We start from the raw sequence: 16574 nt of genomic DNA, 5'->3' as shown, positions 1-16574 counted from the left end.
GATATGATTGGCAGTTATTTCTGGACTTGAGGCTGGCGGCAGGGTGCATCGACGTGTTGGTTCTTGGAAACAGAATTCGATCGACGTGTGGGTGGTGGTTGCGGGCCACTGCCGCCAATTTTGTCGAGCATTGGTCCGCCCCTAGGTTGACAAATCGACCAAGTCGAACAAGGCTTAGGTAGGTAGGTACCTACTCAAACTCGACTGATCAGGTTCCGAATTGACGCAGAGTACTGGGCCTGATTAATTGCCTTAGATAAGGTACCTAAGTACCTAGCCAGGGCAGTCTCAAAGTGATGGCGGCGTTCGACCCGTAGGCTAGGCTAGATGAGTTCGTGAAGTTTAATACTGCCGAAGCTGAGAACAGATTAAACAACCTCGAAGAGGTTTATATAAGGTCGGCCCAGGTCAAGAGCAAAGCCAATGTATTCGACTCCCAGCGGATAGATCAAACTTTGGCTCTCGGACTTCATCCACCTGGCCGAAGACGACGACCTCCCGAGCGAGTTTGACCGACCTCTCCGCGGCGTCCTAGCCGCAGTGATGAGTACTTCGTACTAAAGAAAATGACGCTGCAATATCATGTCTTATCAGTTCCTACGAGCCCGAGGTTAAGGGGGGGGGCTTGGTGATTGGTGGAGGTGTGTCCCAAGGTGTCTTGGTTCTGGTCTAGTCTGGTAGCCGGTACAGATTAGTTGGCTGCTATGGAGCAGGTGGCTTGTCTTTACCAAGTCTAGGTGTGGTGTCTGTTGGATATTACAACGGTCGCCGAATCAGTCCCTACTCAGGTCGGTGACGACTAGGGAATCCTCGGTGCTGACTCCTAACTACCGTAACCATAGCCCACTTTAACCCCTAACTCCTCGTAACTACAACCTCGACCTTCTTCGTAATCCCCCCCGGTGTCACGCACCGATCATGGTGATTCACCTCCACCTCCACATCCCGCGCACTCCCACCACCAACCCTGCAAAGATCTCGCCCCACCGAGTCCAAACTCCCATCCCCCCCCCTACTAGCAGCAGCAACAGCATCCCGCCCCTCGTCAAAACTCCCCATCTCAGTCGCGTTACTCGCCAGCGTCTCCATCCCCTCCTTATTACCCCGCGACCGCCACGCACCATACCACGAAACCGCCCTCCTACCGTCCGGCTTCCCGCTCCCCGATGCCATCCCCCCCCCACTACGACTATTCCCATAACCACTAGCACTGGCACCGGCACCGGCACCGCCGCGGCTCCCGCGGGAGGTGCGCTCGCTGTAGTACTTGACGAGGGGCGCGAGGGTGGGCACGTTGGCGACGACGAGGCCGAGGTTGGTCTCGACGGCGGACCACAGGATCAGCGGGGCCGAGTCGGTGTAGTTGGCGAGCTGGGCGACCGTCTGGATGCGGATGATCTGGATGACGGTGATGAAGACGCCGAGGCCGAAGAGGCCGAGGAGGACGACCTTTTTGCGCGTCTGGATGCGCGAGTGCAGGAGGACCGGGAAGGGGAGGAGCATGCTGTTGTTTAGGGGGGAGGTTAGTTGGGGAGGGGTGGAAAGTGGTCGTGTGTATGGGGGAGGGGAGGGGAGGGGGACGAACACTGTCACGTCAAAGACGATCGTTATCGAGGCCATGGAGGTGTAGAAGGGCACGCCGGGAATGCATGAGCCGTAGGTGATTGCCGGGTCCCACTGTTTCCGGATCGGCTGGCAGAGGTTGAGCTGGATGAGGAGGAAGGAGAGGTGGAACAGCACGCAGGCTGTGATGACGGTAAACAACGTGAGGCGGTAGGCGCCGATGGGGACAAAACGGCGGTAGGAGAATAGGAGGGCAAGTTTGAAGCCGAGTATGCTGGTGATGTAGCTATACGGGAGTGTTAACAACATAGCTATCTAGTAGACATGGAAATCCTGATACTTACAAAGGGGCACCCATATATTGGAGCTGTGGTCTGGTTAGTACGTCGACCTTACGAGTCCCATAACACCTTGACTCACAAGACCAAAGTTGTAAACGTCTTCAAGGGGTAAATCTTGGATATGCCGTAATCCGAGGCCCCATTTCGTCTCTGTTACAAACAATCAGTCTTCTGGCGGATATCCCTCGGAGTAGACTCGGTACTAACGAACGACGCTGACGATGGCGAACCCTGCCACGCAGATCTGGTTCTGTCAGGTTTCGGAGACCAACCACGTGTGATGGATACAACTTACCCATGTTACCAGAATAATCCAGTCATCTGTTCGCCTTGTAAATATTGGGATGCCGCCAGGGGGGGGGGGGAGAGCCTTACCAATCCCGAAAGCCTTGATTAAGCGGGCCCGCACATAAGTCCGAAGGCAGACTGTGACAAGAGAGAGGAAAGTGAGGGCAGTAGCAACACCCGTGATCATGGGCCCGATTGTGGGGGCATCGGGGTCTTTGGTGTTGTATGTCCAGCCCATATTGATGGCCTCTCTGGCGGTGGGGAGGACGAGGATTTTCAGGGGTACAGATGGACTTGGGAGGATGATCCGATACTTGACATTTATCAGCTTCAATGCTGCCCCGGACTCGGGATGTGGCGGGTCATTTGATTTGACATTGAGGGGCTGGTCATGGAAGAAAAATGGTAGAAGGAGACACCCTACAACCCGTGGGGAGGTTGAACCGCTGATCCACGGGTGATGGGAGTGGTTCTGCTATAATATCGACTTCCACGGGGTGGAGGGGGGCCGGATATGAAAGAGCGGCCGGAGGGTTTCTCGGTCACCATAGCAGGTCCAAACGCAAATAATTATGCGTTACGAGTCACATCACATGTGCTCGCGATAGAACAGGGAGTTCCATTGAGCTGGGATTCACAATGCCACAATGATCAGACCGACCACAGAGAGGATTGGCACTTGAAGATTCGTGACACGATGGTTCTACGCCACTATCGGCATGTTGTATCCAGAAACATCCGTTCCAAGTTGCACGACACTAAGTGGACGTGGTTCTGGTCTGTAGATATGCCGAGAAATGTGGACCGAGAAGCTGGGAGAATCCCTGTGGCGACGGCAGGAAGGGCATGACGATCAGCCTCTGGACCCCGAATTCGAGTCAAGACCATTTTGGTGGGACAATGAGGGCGTGATAAACCTCGACTGGTGGTGCAGGCGCATGCCAACCCGCAGCCGTCGGAGCTTCCATATAGCCAGTTCAGCGGGGAGTACATATCCGTAAAGACAGCAAGTTGATGATACCGATTTGTCGGGATGCCAGGGGGCATCGGGAAACTGAAGTCGGGACTTCTACTTGGACCAAAAACCGAGAGGCTAAGAAAATCTGAGAAAAAGCTCGGTGCAGATCCGGGGAGGGAGTCCGTGTACATTTCGAGGGATCTGCAGTCGCCGAGGACGGATGCAGTCGACACAGGGTTAGCCTAGCAGAAGAGATATGTCGACATGTCCCTACCTTCCTTCTCGAACAACCTATCCCGAGGGCCGTCGACAAGTGACCGGCGATTGCTCCCGGGCACGTCGTTCGCGTACATTGCCCGTTTGAGTACGCTTGACGACGATCAACACTTGAGAGGCTAAGATATAAGTCATCAGCCCGGTTGTATGGAGTTGTTTCTACGATGCAGAAGAAGAAATAACCTCGTCGTTTCGTCTGTTGCTAAAGTTGTGAATCGGTTTGTTGCCGAGTAGCTAAAACGAAGCGATAGATAGACACCAGGCGACATGGACCAACGCGATGAGGTCTCACGCATCTACCTAGTCTGGAACAGAAAAGATAAAGCGAAGCGATCGCTGATACCTCAAATCGAGGTGACAGAGCGGGAGACAGGGGATCCAGGCGGGAAAGATCGAAGATCGAAAGCCAAGTCGTCAAGGTACTGAGTGAGTGGATCTTTCCGTTTCCGGTATTAAAAAGACGTCCTTCCTACATAGTACTTGGGAACACAACCCGTGCCGATCGAGAAATGGGCAAGCAGGCTCTTTCCAAGCAGAGTCTGGATTGTCTGGGCCGGGATTTGGGCAGGATTGAACTCCTTTACATCGAACATAACATTTAACTCGTGTCTCATCCCTTCATTCATATTAAATTACTGGCTAGGTTCAGTTTAAACACCCCGAAGATAATAATCCCATGGTAGTCGGCCATCCTGTGCGGGGTGTTTCTCTTCGGTGCCACGTATCACCACCTTACAGGCCGGTTCAAGCCCGGAAAGCGCGAATGCCCACGGTGAGACCGGTGCTCGCTCGTTGTCGTCTCCTTCCCGGTCAATGAAATCCCAGTCCTGGGTGACCGGTGGGGAAATTCAGTGGAGAGAGAACTCTCTACCGGTATTTTGAACCTCAAAACCCCCTTCACCCATCTCCGCTGCCCCGGAATTTGCCAGGGTTCTCTGTCTACGGAACGAATAAGGGTATGGCTCCATTGATTTGCGATGCGGGGGCTGACGGAGGATCAAATGCCTGGGGCTTTTCTTTTCGTGCAACGATGATGTTTCTTTAGGAGACTCTCCTCGAGCACCTTCTTTCCCACGTTCACTTTTGTTTTGATAGCCTCACATTTCGTCACTCTTTTGTAGAAACCATGAAGGCGCCCTTCCTCACCGCCAGTCTACTCGCAGCTAGCGCTCTCGCAGTTGATCTGGATGCTTCGGTATCACTCAACCCCCTCAACTGCAAGTGCTTCCCGGGAGACACGTGTTGGCCATCAACCCAAGACTGGGACAGCTTGAACCAGACGGTCAGCGGCCGGTTGGTTGCCACGGTGCCGCTCGCCCAGGCCTGTCACGACCCCAACTACGACCCCGTGAGATGTCAGGCTCTGCGTGATGGCTGGCAGAATCCGGCTACTCAGTAAGACATGTCCCTCTTGCCCCTTCATAACTTTATCTCCGAAGCGCGGGGTTGTATGATGACCAGGATCGGCCAGGTCGGAGGATTGTATGTGTCGATCACTAACCGGGCCCTCGGCATAGCATGGATGATTCGGCTTCGGTCATGGCCCCTTTCTTTGCCAACCAGAGCTGTGACCCTTTTACCTCACAGTCGAAGCCCTGCACACTGGGCAATTATGTGGTCTACGCCGTCGAGGCCGAGTCGACCGCCGACATAGTTGCTGCAGTCAAGTTTGCCAAAAAGAACAACATTCGTTTTGTCATCCGCAACACCGGTCATGACTACCTTGGCCGCTCCACGGGCGCTGGGGCTCTGTCGGTATGGACTCACAAGCTCGACGGCATCGAGTTCAAGGAGTGGAACGACGAGGACTACAGAGGCAGTGCCGTGAAGCTTGGCGCCGGCGTACAAGGCTTCGAAGCCATGTCGGCGGCTCTCGAGAAGAAGCAGGTTGTCCTTGGCGGCGAATGCCCAAGCGTCGGCATTGCTGGTGGTTACACCCAGGGCGGTGGCCATTCCGCCCTGAGCACCTCCTTCGGCTTGTCGGCCGACAACACGCTCGAGTTTGAAGTCGTCACAGCTGCTGGTGAGATCGTCACGGCCTCGCAAGCACAAAATACCGATCTGTACTGGGCGCTCTCCGGCGGAGGCGGCGGCAACTATGGCGTCGTTGTCAGCATGACCGTCAAGACTTTCCCTGACGCCCACGTCAGCGGCGCTACCCTCTCGTTCTACGCCAGCGAAAACCCAACCGAGTCCTTTTATGGCGCCGTCGATGCCTTCCACGCCGCCCTCCCCGCCATGGTTGAAGCGGGAGCTATGACGGTGTACTTCTTCACCTCTGACTTTTTCATGATCGCGCCATTGACAGCCTACAACAAGACCGCCGCCGAGGTCGAGGCCATCATGGCCCCCTTCCTCACCACACTCACTGCAATGGGCGTCAAATACACCTCGGCCTACAGCCAAAGCGCCACCTACTACGAGCACTACGATAAGTACTTCGGCCCGCTCCCCGCAGGCAACATCCAGGTCGGCATCGCGCAGTACGGCGGGCGGCTAGTCCCGCTCTCAGCCTTCGAGGCCAACGCGACCGGCATGTCGGCCGTGACGCGGTACATCGCGGAGAAGAACGTGACCTGGATCGGCGTCGGCACCGACGTCTCGCGGTTCGGCGGGGGCGGCACCAACGCCGTGCTGCCGGCCTGGCGCGCCGGCCCGATCGTCCACGCCACCCTCACCACCGAGTGGTCGTTCGACCCGGCCGCGTGGGACCGCATGCTCGCCAACCAGCGCCTCATGACCGACGATATCCTTCCTAGGCTCGAGGCCGTCACCCCCGGCTCTGGTGCGTACATGAACGAGGCGGATTTTCGTCAGCCGCGGTTTCAGGAGGTGTTTTTTGGTGGGAATTATGAGCGACTGGAGCGTGTCAAGCGGGTGTACGACCCGGAGGGATTCTTTTATGTTTCCAAGGGGGTGGGGAGTGAGAGATGGGGGGTTAGGGAGGATGGGAGGATGTGCAGTGTGTTTTGAGAGAGAGGGCCCGGGGTTGTTGCGGTTATCGCGGTTGGATGAGCGACGATGGTAGCGAGCTGATTGCTTTGATGTTGGTTACCCAACGGGTCATAACTTTCTGATTACACTATTTTCTCGATATATTCTAATATAATTAATAGTATTCTTAATTCCCGAGCCAAATGTTTTGATCTGTAAGGGGGCCAAAAGACGATGGAGTTCTACATACTCGTAATGTCTCCATGCTCGGTATGAATACCTAAAGTAGATGCTCTTAACGCATCTAAAACCAAATCGAGCACTAGTGCTATTTATTGCAGCACCCCACCCACTGGCCTTCCCGGGTTATCCCTTTAATACACAATTGCAACAGTTTCAGCGGGGCGCCAAGTCTACTTGGGTACAAACAGCCACACTTGAGCCACACTATTTTGGTGGGATTTACACATTTACCGGGGGGCATTTTGGTGCGGTCCAGGGTCGACAAATGTATCACCACCAAAACGCAATGTACTGTGGATACGGTCTTGGCGCATCTACAGCTTCCAATTGGTGGCCCCGCTAAAACTGTTGCAATTGTGTATTAAAGGGATACCGAGCGAGTGCGGTCGAATCTTGTGGGCGGTATTGGTCTGAATGATGTTCCCCTCCCCATTGCGGAGTAATCGACAGAAAGGGGATCCTGATTTCTAAGCCCCGCATCGATGATGTTATGTTCGTGCTTCCGTCCCTGCCGTACGCACCGGGAACTTATTTATACGAACGAGCGTTCACAAGCACCTATTTAAACCATTGACTCTCGATGCAAAGAGTGGCTTTGTTAGCATCACACCTGATATCGAGTAGCGACAGCACATCCAGCAAAATGGCCGAGACCAAGTCAGATATCCACCTCTACACGGCCCAGACGCCCAACGGCATCAAGGTCTCGATGCTTCTTGAGGAGCTCGGTCTGCCGTACAAGGTACCTACTTTATGAAACCTCCCCATTAAGTACCCGTAGTGCACCCCAGGCTGACTTTGACAAGGTGACCGCCATCGAGCTGGGCAAGAACACCCAGAAGGTAGGAGCATCGTCCCGTTGGCAGCCGGACGGGCGACTTGTTTACTCCAGGACAAATCTGTTGACGGCCTTGCAAAGGAACCCTGGTTTCTCGAAATCAACCCCAACGGGCGCATCCCCGCGCTGACCGACACCCTCACCGATGGCTCGCCCATCCGCCTGTTTGAGAGCGGTTCCATCATGCAGTACCTGGTCGACCGCTACGACACCGAGCACAAGCTGTCGTACCCGCGGGGCACGCGCGAGTACTACGAAGTGAACAACTGGGTATGTACGCCCTCGGGTCTGAAGACACGAGCATGAGCGATCGCTAATGTTGGGTGGCGGGCAACAGTTGTTCTGGCAGATGGGCGGTCTTGGGCCGATGCAAGGGTGAGTGTGCCTAGCGAGTGAGAGAGGGCCGTGATCTGTACTGACTTACGGACCTGATTAGTCAAGCAAACCACTTTGCCAGTAAGCTAATGGTAGCACTTTTAAGGCCCTGAACCTGACTGACAACGACTAGGATACGCCCCTGAGAAGATCAAGTACGGCATCGACCGATACCAGAACGAGACGCGGCGCCTGTACCGTGTCATGGATGATCATCTGAAAAAGTCCAAGTCAGGCTATCTCGTTGGTGACAGATGCACCATCGCTGACATTGCCTGCTGGGGTTGGGTCGCTGCTGGCTGTGAGTGTCATTTGCCCACCTTTTTCCGAGAGGCAACGATAGGGGCTAACTGTGTAAAGACTGGGCGGGTATTTCATTGGACGACTTCCCCTCCTTGAATGCCTGGGTCGACAAGATTGTAGCCCGACCTGGGTCGGAAAAGGGCAGGCATGTCCCAAGCCGGCACAAGGCTTTGGAGAACCGGCACCAGACTGAGGAGGAAAAGGACAAGGCCGCTGAGGAGACGAGGGGCTGGGTCCTGCAGGGCATGCAGGAGGACGCGAAGAAGAAATGAAGAGTGACTTCAAACACGCTGGCTTATTGATGGATGTAGTTGATGGAAATCAAGAACTACTTCATCCCTCATATATTTGCGCTTATGATTGTCGTGTTTGATGAACGGTCGAATGTCTGGGAGGAGGAGTGTGAGTGTGAGCCTTGGCGTATCAAGTAAGCTGCCAGTAATCTGTACCACACAGAATATTTGGTACGGACCGCTTCGCACATACAGGGATCCGTGCACGGTGCCACCTCCGTCACGTGGGAACGAACGCCTTCGGGCCTCGATGGAGTTAGTGGCAATGCTGCTTTGTTCTTCGCCTCGACATCTCGATTTCTTTCAAAAGTATTTTGTTATCGCCTTGCGATACTTCCTATCCACCCACACCAGTCTGAGAACCAACCGCCAGCATGTCGTGGAGAAATCAAGGCATCACCGGCTCCAATAACATTCCCCTGGGAAAGCGCCGATTTGGTGGTGACGACGAAGAAGAAATTGGTGTCGCGAACGGAGTCTCGAATGGCGTCTCGAATGGCACCGTGTCGCCGAATGGATTTTCGAATAGCGACCGTGATGTCAAACGCGGCCGCAGCCCTGAGCGTACGTTCAGTCCACAGCCACATCCTCCTACCATGATGTTAACTCTCCATAGGATCCGACCTTGACGGACCGAGACGTCGCAAGAAGCGCAACCGCTGGGGCGAAGCAACCGAGAACAAGGCTGCCGGCCTAATGGGCCTACCGACCGCCATCGTCGCCGACATGACCAGCGAGCAGCTCGAGGCCTACACTCTTCATTTGCGCATTGAGGAAATCACCCAGAAGCTCAAGATTGACGATGTCGTTCCCGCCGACGGAGATAGGTATGCTCATCGCCCACCCAAACAGTTGCTGTCGCAATTGCTGACGCGCCCGGCTAGGTCGCCCTCGCCCCCCCCTCAGTACGACAACCATGGTCGCCGTGTCAACACCCGCGAATACCGCTACCGAAAGCGTCTCGAGGACGAGCGTCACAAGCTGATCGAGAAGGCCATGAAGACCATCCCGAACTACCACCCGCCCCAGGACTATCGCCGGCCCACCAAGACCCAGGAGAAGGTCTACGTGCCGGTCAACGATTATCCAGAGATCAATTTCAGTATGATTGCTAACCCTCTAACCTCTCTAACCACTTTGAACCTCCCCTTTTCCCGTGGTACTTTGCCAGGCACTCACTCGTGTCAGCATCCCGCCGTGATGCTGTGCCTTGCGGGCTGACCTTGCTGGGCTCTAACTCACTCACCGTTCTACTATTTGGCCCAGTTCACTAACACCTAGCTCTCCCTACTTAAGTTGGCTTACTCATCGGACCCCGTGGCAATACGCTCAAGAAAATGGAATCAGAATCCGGCGCCAAGATTGCCATCCGTGGAAAGGGCTCCGTCAAGGAGGGCAAAGGCCGCTCCGACGCTGCCCATTCCAGCAACCAGGAAGAGGATCTCCACTGCCTCATCATGGCCGACACCGAGGACAAGGTCAACAAGGCCAAAAAGCTGATCCACAATGTCATTGAGACGGTTCGTGTTCCTCACCCCTCGCATACCCACAGCGCATACTGATGACGTTTCTAGGCTGCCTCTATTCCCGAAGGCCAGAACGAGCTGAAGCGTAACCAGCTTCGTGAACTTGCTGCCCTCAACGGAACGCTTCGTGATGACGAAAACCAGGCATGCCAGAACTGCGGCCAGATTGGCCACCGCAAGTACGACTGCCCGGAGAAGCAGAACTACACGGCCAGCATCATCTGCCGTGTCTGTGGTAACGCTGGACATATGGCTCGTGATTGTCCTGACAGACAGCGGGGCGCGAGCTGGCGTAACGACAACCCGATGGGCCGGCCCGGCGCTCCTCGCTTGGGCGGCGGCGGCGGCGGCGATGCAGTGGACCGAGAGTACGAGGTATGTTCATGCTCCTTCTGTGACCCAACAAACCCATGTACTAATTCTTATCGTAGCAACTCATGCAAGAACTCGGTGGCACGGGCGCTGCTCCCGCGCGCATCGAAGCAGGGCCTGGATCCCAGGGTGCTCCCGCTGCTGGTGGCGCTGGTGGCGCCGATGCTCGGCCCTGGGCACGTGGCCCGACCGGCGGACCTGCTCCCTGGCGTTCTCGGAACAACGACCGCGACAGCGAAGGCGGACCTCCCGGCGGGCCTCCTGCTGGCCCCTCGGGCGGACCTGCGCCCTGGGCTCGCGACCGCGGTGGTGACCGCGATAGGGATCGTGGTTATCGCGGCTCCGATGGCCGTGATGGTGGTGATAGCTACTACCCGGGTGGTCAGGGCTCGTATGGCGGCGCCCCTTCCGCCCCGGGGACTGCTCCCTGGAACCAGCCGGCGGGTGCTGCAGCTGGATATGGTGGATACCCGAGCTACGGTGGTTATGGCGCTCCTGGCGCGCCCCCGGGAGTGGGTGGCGCCCCTCCTGGATTGCCTCCCCCGCCTCCTCCGGGCGGCGCACCGCCTGGCCTCCCGGGTGGACTCAATGCCCTCATCAGCCAATACGCTAATGCCGCCCCGCCTCCACCTCCACCCCCGTCGGGAGATGCTCCGCCGCCTCCTCCGCCCATGGACCTGCCGCCTCCTCCCCCTGGTGCTTAAGGGAGACGCTAGCGAACTAACTCTGCTCCAATATATTTTGCGTTGGGCAGTGGGATGCTACTGACCGATAGGATGTTTGTTGTTTTATTTTTATTTTACGATGGCGCGCTTCCTCCATAGCCTAACTCATCAACCAGCTTGACAATAGGTTGGCAACTAAGTTGACTGGTCTGCTAGCTAGACAGCTACACGAGCTCCGGTGGGCACTAACGGCACAAGTTTAGAGAGAATATCTTTTAACCCGTCTATGATCAGTGTGTAATCTGTGAAATGCAACGTGAGTAGAGTAAACATAGGCACTTGAGGGCGTTATGTAGCTCAAGAAGTGGTATCATGTTGGCCGTAATAAAGCTATTGCTTGTTGTCAATGGATCACTTACCCAATGAGGTTCCGATGCATTCTTTTATTCGACAGTTCGGTCTGAGTTGCGCGCAGAGGGGTGTTCCAGATCAGCTAGGGTCCGAGTCCCTGTGACATCACAGCACATGGGAGCTTGGGCCACGCATCAGCTGAGTGCAGCCTGCCGTGCCTCTCGGAGGCGCTTTCTCAGCTGCTCCCCGCAGATCTCCTACAGCGGCTCACCGGCCCTTCCACCTTCACAACATAACAACTTCAGCTCCTCTATTCGGTCCCAAGTAGAGAATCCGACGAGTGTTATTTATGCATTGAATTATACTAGACTTGCGGAATTTCCACCTGTCGGAAGGGGGTACAGTCAACTCAACTTTGCTCACCACAACTCCCGTCAATTGCCGACAAAGACGGGCAATCCCCAAACACCGAAAGCCGAGCTCACTGATGACGGGCGGCGCCGTTCGACTCGCCTCTCTCACTACTTAAATGCTTCACTAGGGAATCATCTGTGTGCTACCGCTACAACACTTCCCGCATTTGTACTTGTTTCGACCTTGTTCTCTGCCAATTTCATCCCATGTCATCTCAAAACCACCCTCGTTGTTTATGAGCAGGTGTCGCTTTCCGCTCCGGTGCCTCTACTGCTCATCTCGCTTCCCATCAACAATTCACGGGGGCCTAGAACTGGGGTAGCATTACCCAGATCAGGCAATATGGTCAACAACCCTTTTTCATTCCGGCCAGGACCGGTCACCTTCTGGACAACCGTCACCTACCTTGCCCTACTCATCCCCATCATCATCATCAACGAGGAAACACCGCCAGCACCGAGGGAGGAGTCTCCGATACGCGGCACCAACCTCACCGAGGCATGGCTCGACCTGACCACCCTCACCCGAGCCTACCATCCCTACAACAGCCACTACAATGACGATCTTCGGGGGTTCCTCCTCGAGCGGATACGCTCCATCTTGGATGATAATGAGGCGGCCTGGACGATGGATGAGTGGGTAGCAATGGATGTCGGTCCAAAGCTTCGCTAACCATGCAACAGGCCTGGTTCCAACAACTCGGAGGCCGCTGTCACAGTGTTCGACGACTTGAGATCTAACTGCACTTTCCTTATGTCGTCGGGCGTTGCCCCGCCCCCAAACACGCCCCAGGTTGCCGCGTACTTTGAGGGCACCAACATTCTTGTTTACATCAGGGGTAAAGCCGATGACCAGGGCAAGTGGTGGGACACAGCGGGCGTTCACGACTCCAGGCGAAACGAGAAAGGCTTGACGCTGGTCAACGCTCACTACGACTCGTGAGTTTACATCCTATTATGCTAACATGAGAGGTGACTGACAGCGATACTAGCGTTTCCACTGGATACGGCGCGACAGACGACGGCATGGGTGTCGTGACCTGCCTGCAACTAATCCAGTACTTCACCCGTCCCGAAAACCGACCGGAGAGGGGCATCGTTGTCATGCTCAACAACGGCGAGGAAGACTACCTCTACGGCGCTCGAGCCCTCGGACAACATCCATTAAACCCATACATCCATACCTTCCTGAACCTTGAGGGAGCTGGTGCCGGCGGCCGAGCCATCCTCTTCCGCACCACCGACCGTGAGGTGACCGCTGCCTACGCCGGGTCTCCCGACCCCTTCGGTACCGTCATCGGCTCCGATGCGTTTGGCCTCGGCTTCATAAGAAGCGGCACTGACTACTCGGTTCTCTATGACGTCTTCGGCCAGCGCGGCCTCGATCTGGCCTTCTTCAAGCCCCGCGCGAGGTACCACACCAACCAAGACGACGCCAGGCACGCATCCAGGGGTAGTCTCTGGCATATGCTGTCCGCCTCCATCCACACGGCTACCCAGCTGTCCAGCGACACAGGCGATACCTTTATTGGCCCCCGCGCTGACGGTGCGTCCGGGAAGGTCCACAATGGCAGTCCGAGCGACGGGGTGTGGTTCGATCTTTTTGGCAAGGGATTCGTGCTCTTCGGTCTCAGGGGATTGTTTGCTTGGTCGCTGACTGTGCTCATCGCCACGCCGCTTATTTTGATGCTGCTCAGCTACCTGCTCCATAGGGCGGATAAGTACTATATGTTCACCTCGAGCGTCAAGCCAGGCGACCAGCCCGATGATGAAGCCTTGCCGGTTGGCGGGTGGAAGGGCTTCTTCCGGTTCCCATTGGCGCTGGTGGTCGCCGGCTCCTTGACCATTGGAGCGGCGTTCTTGATGCGCAAGGTTAATCCGTTTATTATTTACAGCAGCCGGTATTCGGTGTAAGCTAGCCTTTTCCTCTGGATGCGGAGAGCACTAGCTGACAAGCCGGCAGTTTGGCCATGATGGTTTCATTGTTCTACTTTACGTTCTGGGCCATTATGCGCGGTGCCAATTTTGCGAGGCCTAGCGCTCTTCACCGAGTCTACGTCCAGATCTGGCTCTTCGTCCTCGGGTGGGCCATGCTCGTCGCGGTTACCGTTGCCGAGGACCGTCTCAGGATCGGTGCAGGGTACATGTTTGTCTTCCTCCAGTCCAGTGTGTTCCTCTCGCTCTTTATCGCGCTTTGCGAGTTTTTCGCGTTGCCAAAAAAGACTGCCTGGGCCCAGAAAACGCGAGACGAGCAGGAGGAGAGGGATTACCAGCGGGGCCGCTCTCATGGCGCCCTCTCGCCTTCCCAATTGCCACCCTCAGCTCCCAACCAGGAGTCAACACCCCCCGGGACGAGGCACTCGAACCACACCGCATCTACCCGCACGAATCCAACCGAAAACGACGATGAGGACTCCACCAACGCCCCGACAGAACGCACCCCCCTCGTCGGGGGCAATGCCGACCAAACCCGCACCACCTTCGCGACGAACTACCGGCGCTCCATATCGGCCCTCGTCACGCGGGCCCGCCGCTACAGCGACAGCGACAGCGGCGGCGACCGCCCGCACCGCGAGCCCTTCGAGCGCGAGCAGGCGTGGTCGGGCCGCCTGCCCTCCTGGACCTGGTTCCTGCAGTTCCTGCTGCTCGGGCCCTTCACCGTCATACTCGTCGCCCAGATCGCCCTCATGCTGGTCGACGCCGTCCACCAGACCGGCGCCGACGGCAGCAGCCTCCTGCTCCCTTACCTGCTCGCCGCCCTGGCCGTGCTCGTGCTGCTCCTGCCGCTGGCGCCCTTCGTCCACCGCGTCTCGCACCACGTGCCCGTGTTCCTGGCGGCCGTCTTCGTGGCCACGCTGGTGTACAACCTGGTCGCGTTTCCCTTCTCGCCCGCGGCGCGGTATAAGGTCTATTTCGTGCAGACGCTGGATCTGGAGACGGGTGCGAATAGAGTGTGCTACCATGGCGTGGACGAGTATGTCCGCGCCGTGGTCGCCTCGCTGCCCTCCGCCTCCGGGCGGGATGTGGACTGCACCGGGGGGTCGAAGAGGGCGGGCCTGGTCAGCTGCTGCTTTGATGGTGCCGGCACGCCGCCGAGTCTTGCTGCTGGTGGTGAGGGCCCTTCCGGTGGTGGGGATGGTGGTGGGTATGGGCATCTGGTGGCGGTCAATGCCTCGCGCACGGGTGGCCGTGCGGCCAGGATCGAGATCGACGCGAACAACACCAAGGCCTGCTTTCTGGAGTTTGACGAGCCGGTGTCGGCGCTGGCTGTGCATGGGAGCTCGGGGTGGGACGAGCGGTTCGGGCAGTTCCCTGACGCGGGGGTCAAGAACCTGCGGTTGTGGCACCGCCGGTGGGACGAGAAGTGGGTGGTGGATGTGGAGTGGAAGGGGGGAGAGGATGAAGAGGCGGGGTCTCCGGAGGACCCATTTCCTTCTGCTTCTCTTTCTTCCAAGGGCGATGGGGAGGTGCTGGGAGACGAGGAGCTAAGGAGGCGTGGGGAGGGCCTCAAGGGTACGGTCGTGTGTATGTGGAGCGATGCCAATGTACCGGGGACGATACCGGCGCTGGATGAGGCGCTCCAGTTTGCGCCCGCCTGGGTCGCGGTTACGAAGTTGTCGGAGGGGCTGGTGGAGGGGAGGAGGGCGTTTGAGGTGTGAGTGGCATGGGAGCTTGCTGCCTGGGGTTGTGTTCGTCTCGTGAGTAGCTAGGACTTGGTTTTCTGTTTTACTTTTGGAAGCATGGTGTTGCCAGTGGGCAGTGGGGGAATGTCATTGGCATTTGTGTGTAATTGTCCTGGGTGAGCGCCGAGTCTCCTAGGAGGGTTAGATGAGGGCGTAGGTGACACCATTTTGAGTGTCTGGGTAAGGTGCCTATGTAATACACTACAAGGTACTACGTCACTGGGGATGAACAGCATAACGTGTCTTTTCTTTGGATCTTACACATCGTGTGATTCTGTGGTTGTAGTAGTATGAGTGATGCTTCCCGCACACGCCTTGTGCTTCAACTTGTTTACTTTTGGGGAGGGTTTGCGTAGGATTGTCTCTCATTTCCATTGTCGTCCTACTTCACTGTTACACTAACCATCCTTTGATCTGCCGATGGTGTAGCACTGCAGTTACCCGTCTTGCGTGGCAGGATCGACAGTCGAGTCAGGACTGGGTTGGACAAGAAGGTTTGATCGTTCAGGCTCAGCCATTAGCCTGGTTATTTATTGGGCAATGACCGTGCCGATCTTGCCTCAGTGATATATACTGTGTAAATGTATATGTCGGAGATGGGCGCTTAATTCGGGCTTGATATTGAGCAGCCACCCGCTCCTCTACACCTTGGAGACTTGCAAGTAGGTAGTATTCGGGGGTGAATTGACATTCTGGAACCCAAATATCATGATTTCTCAAATGTGGCACCAAACGATCCATGTTGTACCGATGCTGGTGACAAGTTGGCGAAATTGACTCGTAAGTCATGTAAGGCAAAGAGCCGGACTGGTTGTTTAAGCTCGGCAAGTTTATATACGGTTAAAGAAACAGGTCAATAGGAGTCTTTTCTCGTTTTCTAACGTTCATCGACTTCTTGACAAGGCAGAGAAGCAGCATTCACGCGTTGATGAAGAGCACCTCGAACTCAAAAGAGAAGGGTGTGGCCAACACAGGTATCGCTCCTTCCCTCCCGTTCTAAGATTACTGTCGTTACCTAGGCAGTGAGGCTATTTATTCTTTTTGACCTCCGGGACTTTTCTTTTCTTTTTCTTTCTACTTCACACCCTTTCCCGTCAGCTGTCTTCTACAAAGCCACCCTTCACGACAAAACTCCTCGTCTCCAAAACTTCA

General features: G+C 56.1%; 5 protein-coding genes across 5 annotated transcripts; 4 read left to right on the top strand and 1 right to left on the bottom strand.

Annotated features, from left to right (window-relative positions):
- Window positions 1-855: 855 nt before the first annotated feature.
- B0H64DRAFT_440698 (uncharacterized protein) lies at window positions 856-2430 on the bottom strand (the record flags this gene model as incomplete). The annotated part of the gene is made up of 7 exons (XM_062806499.1): window positions 856-1504; window positions 1586-1849; window positions 1908-1930; window positions 1984-2054; window positions 2112-2148; window positions 2200-2225; window positions 2280-2430. The coding sequence occupies 7 exons, from the start codon at window positions 2428-2430 to the stop codon at window positions 856-858; spliced, it is 1221 nt and encodes a 406-aa protein (XP_062660739.1).
- A 1848-nt stretch (window positions 2431-4278) lies between these two features.
- B0H64DRAFT_423479 (uncharacterized protein) lies at window positions 4279-6579 on the top strand (the record flags this gene model as incomplete). The annotated part of the gene is made up of 3 exons (XM_062805610.1): window positions 4279-4821; window positions 4944-6211; window positions 6560-6579. The coding sequence occupies exons 1-3, from the start codon at window positions 4553-4555 to the stop codon at window positions 6577-6579; spliced, it is 1557 nt and encodes a 518-aa protein (XP_062660738.1). The 5' UTR covers window positions 4279-4552.
- Window positions 6580-7040: 461 nt separating this feature from the next.
- Window positions 7041-8462, top strand: B0H64DRAFT_391647 (glutathione S-transferase). The gene is made up of 7 exons (XM_062803487.1): window positions 7041-7345; window positions 7410-7445; window positions 7523-7711; window positions 7779-7816; window positions 7878-7897; window positions 7950-8117; window positions 8177-8462. Exons 1-7 carry the CDS (start codon window positions 7184-7186, stop codon window positions 8389-8391), a joined length of 828 nt encoding a protein of 275 aa, XP_062660737.1. The 5' UTR covers window positions 7041-7183; the 3' UTR covers window positions 8392-8462.
- A 174-nt stretch (window positions 8463-8636) lies between these two features.
- On the top strand, window positions 8637-11464 carry B0H64DRAFT_391641 (uncharacterized protein). The gene is made up of 6 exons (XM_062803486.1): window positions 8637-8976; window positions 9029-9239; window positions 9297-9514; window positions 9709-9932; window positions 9987-10313; window positions 10370-11464. Exons 1-6 carry the CDS (start codon window positions 8787-8789, stop codon window positions 11012-11014), a joined length of 1815 nt encoding a protein of 604 aa, XP_062660736.1. The 5' UTR covers window positions 8637-8786; the 3' UTR covers window positions 11015-11464.
- Window positions 11465-11591: 127 nt separating this feature from the next.
- On the top strand, window positions 11592-15729 carry B0H64DRAFT_357153 (putative zinc metalloprotease). The gene is made up of 4 exons (XM_062801612.1): window positions 11592-12375; window positions 12424-12678; window positions 12732-13649; window positions 13703-15729. Exons 1-4 carry the CDS (start codon window positions 12083-12085, stop codon window positions 15396-15398), a joined length of 3162 nt encoding a protein of 1053 aa, XP_062660735.1. The 5' UTR covers window positions 11592-12082; the 3' UTR covers window positions 15399-15729.
- Window positions 15730-16574: the final 845 nt, after the last annotated feature.

The sequence above is a fragment of the Chaetomium fimeti genome (genome assembly GCF_033439085.1).
Source record: "Chaetomium fimeti strain CBS 168.71 chromosome Unknown B0H64scaffold_3, whole genome shotgun sequence".
Lineage (NCBI taxonomy): Eukaryota > Fungi > Ascomycota > Sordariomycetes > Sordariales > Chaetomiaceae > Chaetomium > Chaetomium fimeti.
The sequence above is the reverse complement of the archived record's forward strand: the minus strand, read 5'-3'. Positions and strand labels throughout refer to the sequence as shown.

Coding starts and splice junctions, on each gene's coding strand:
- B0H64DRAFT_391647 (XM_062803487.1), top strand. CDS start 7,184: ATGCAAAGAGTGGCTTTGTTAGCATCACACCTGATATCGAGTAGCGAC. Junction 7,346..7,409: donor AGCTCGGTCTGCCGTACAAG/GTACCTACTTTA, acceptor GACTTTGACAAG/GTGACCGCCATCGAGCTGGG. Junction 7,898..7,949: donor TCAAGCAAACCACTTTGCCA/GTAAGCTAATGG, acceptor GACAACGACTAG/GATACGCCCCTGAGAAGATC.
- B0H64DRAFT_391641 (XM_062803486.1), top strand. CDS start 8,787: ATGTCGTGGAGAAATCAAGGCATCACCGGCTCCAATAACATTCCCCTG. Junction 9,515..9,708: donor TTATCCAGAGATCAATTTCA/GTATGATTGCTA, acceptor TCCCTACTTAAG/TTGGCTTACTCATCGGACCC. Junction 10,314..10,369: donor CAGTGGACCGAGAGTACGAG/GTATGTTCATGC, acceptor TTCTTATCGTAG/CAACTCATGCAAGAACTCGG.
- B0H64DRAFT_357153 (XM_062801612.1), top strand. CDS start 12,083: ATGGTCAACAACCCTTTTTCATTCCGGCCAGGACCGGTCACCTTCTGG. Junction 12,376..12,423: donor GCGGCCTGGACGATGGATGA/GTGGGTAGCAAT, acceptor ACCATGCAACAG/GCCTGGTTCCAACAACTCGG. Junction 13,650..13,702: donor TACAGCAGCCGGTATTCGGT/GTAAGCTAGCCT, acceptor ACAAGCCGGCAG/TTTGGCCATGATGGTTTCAT.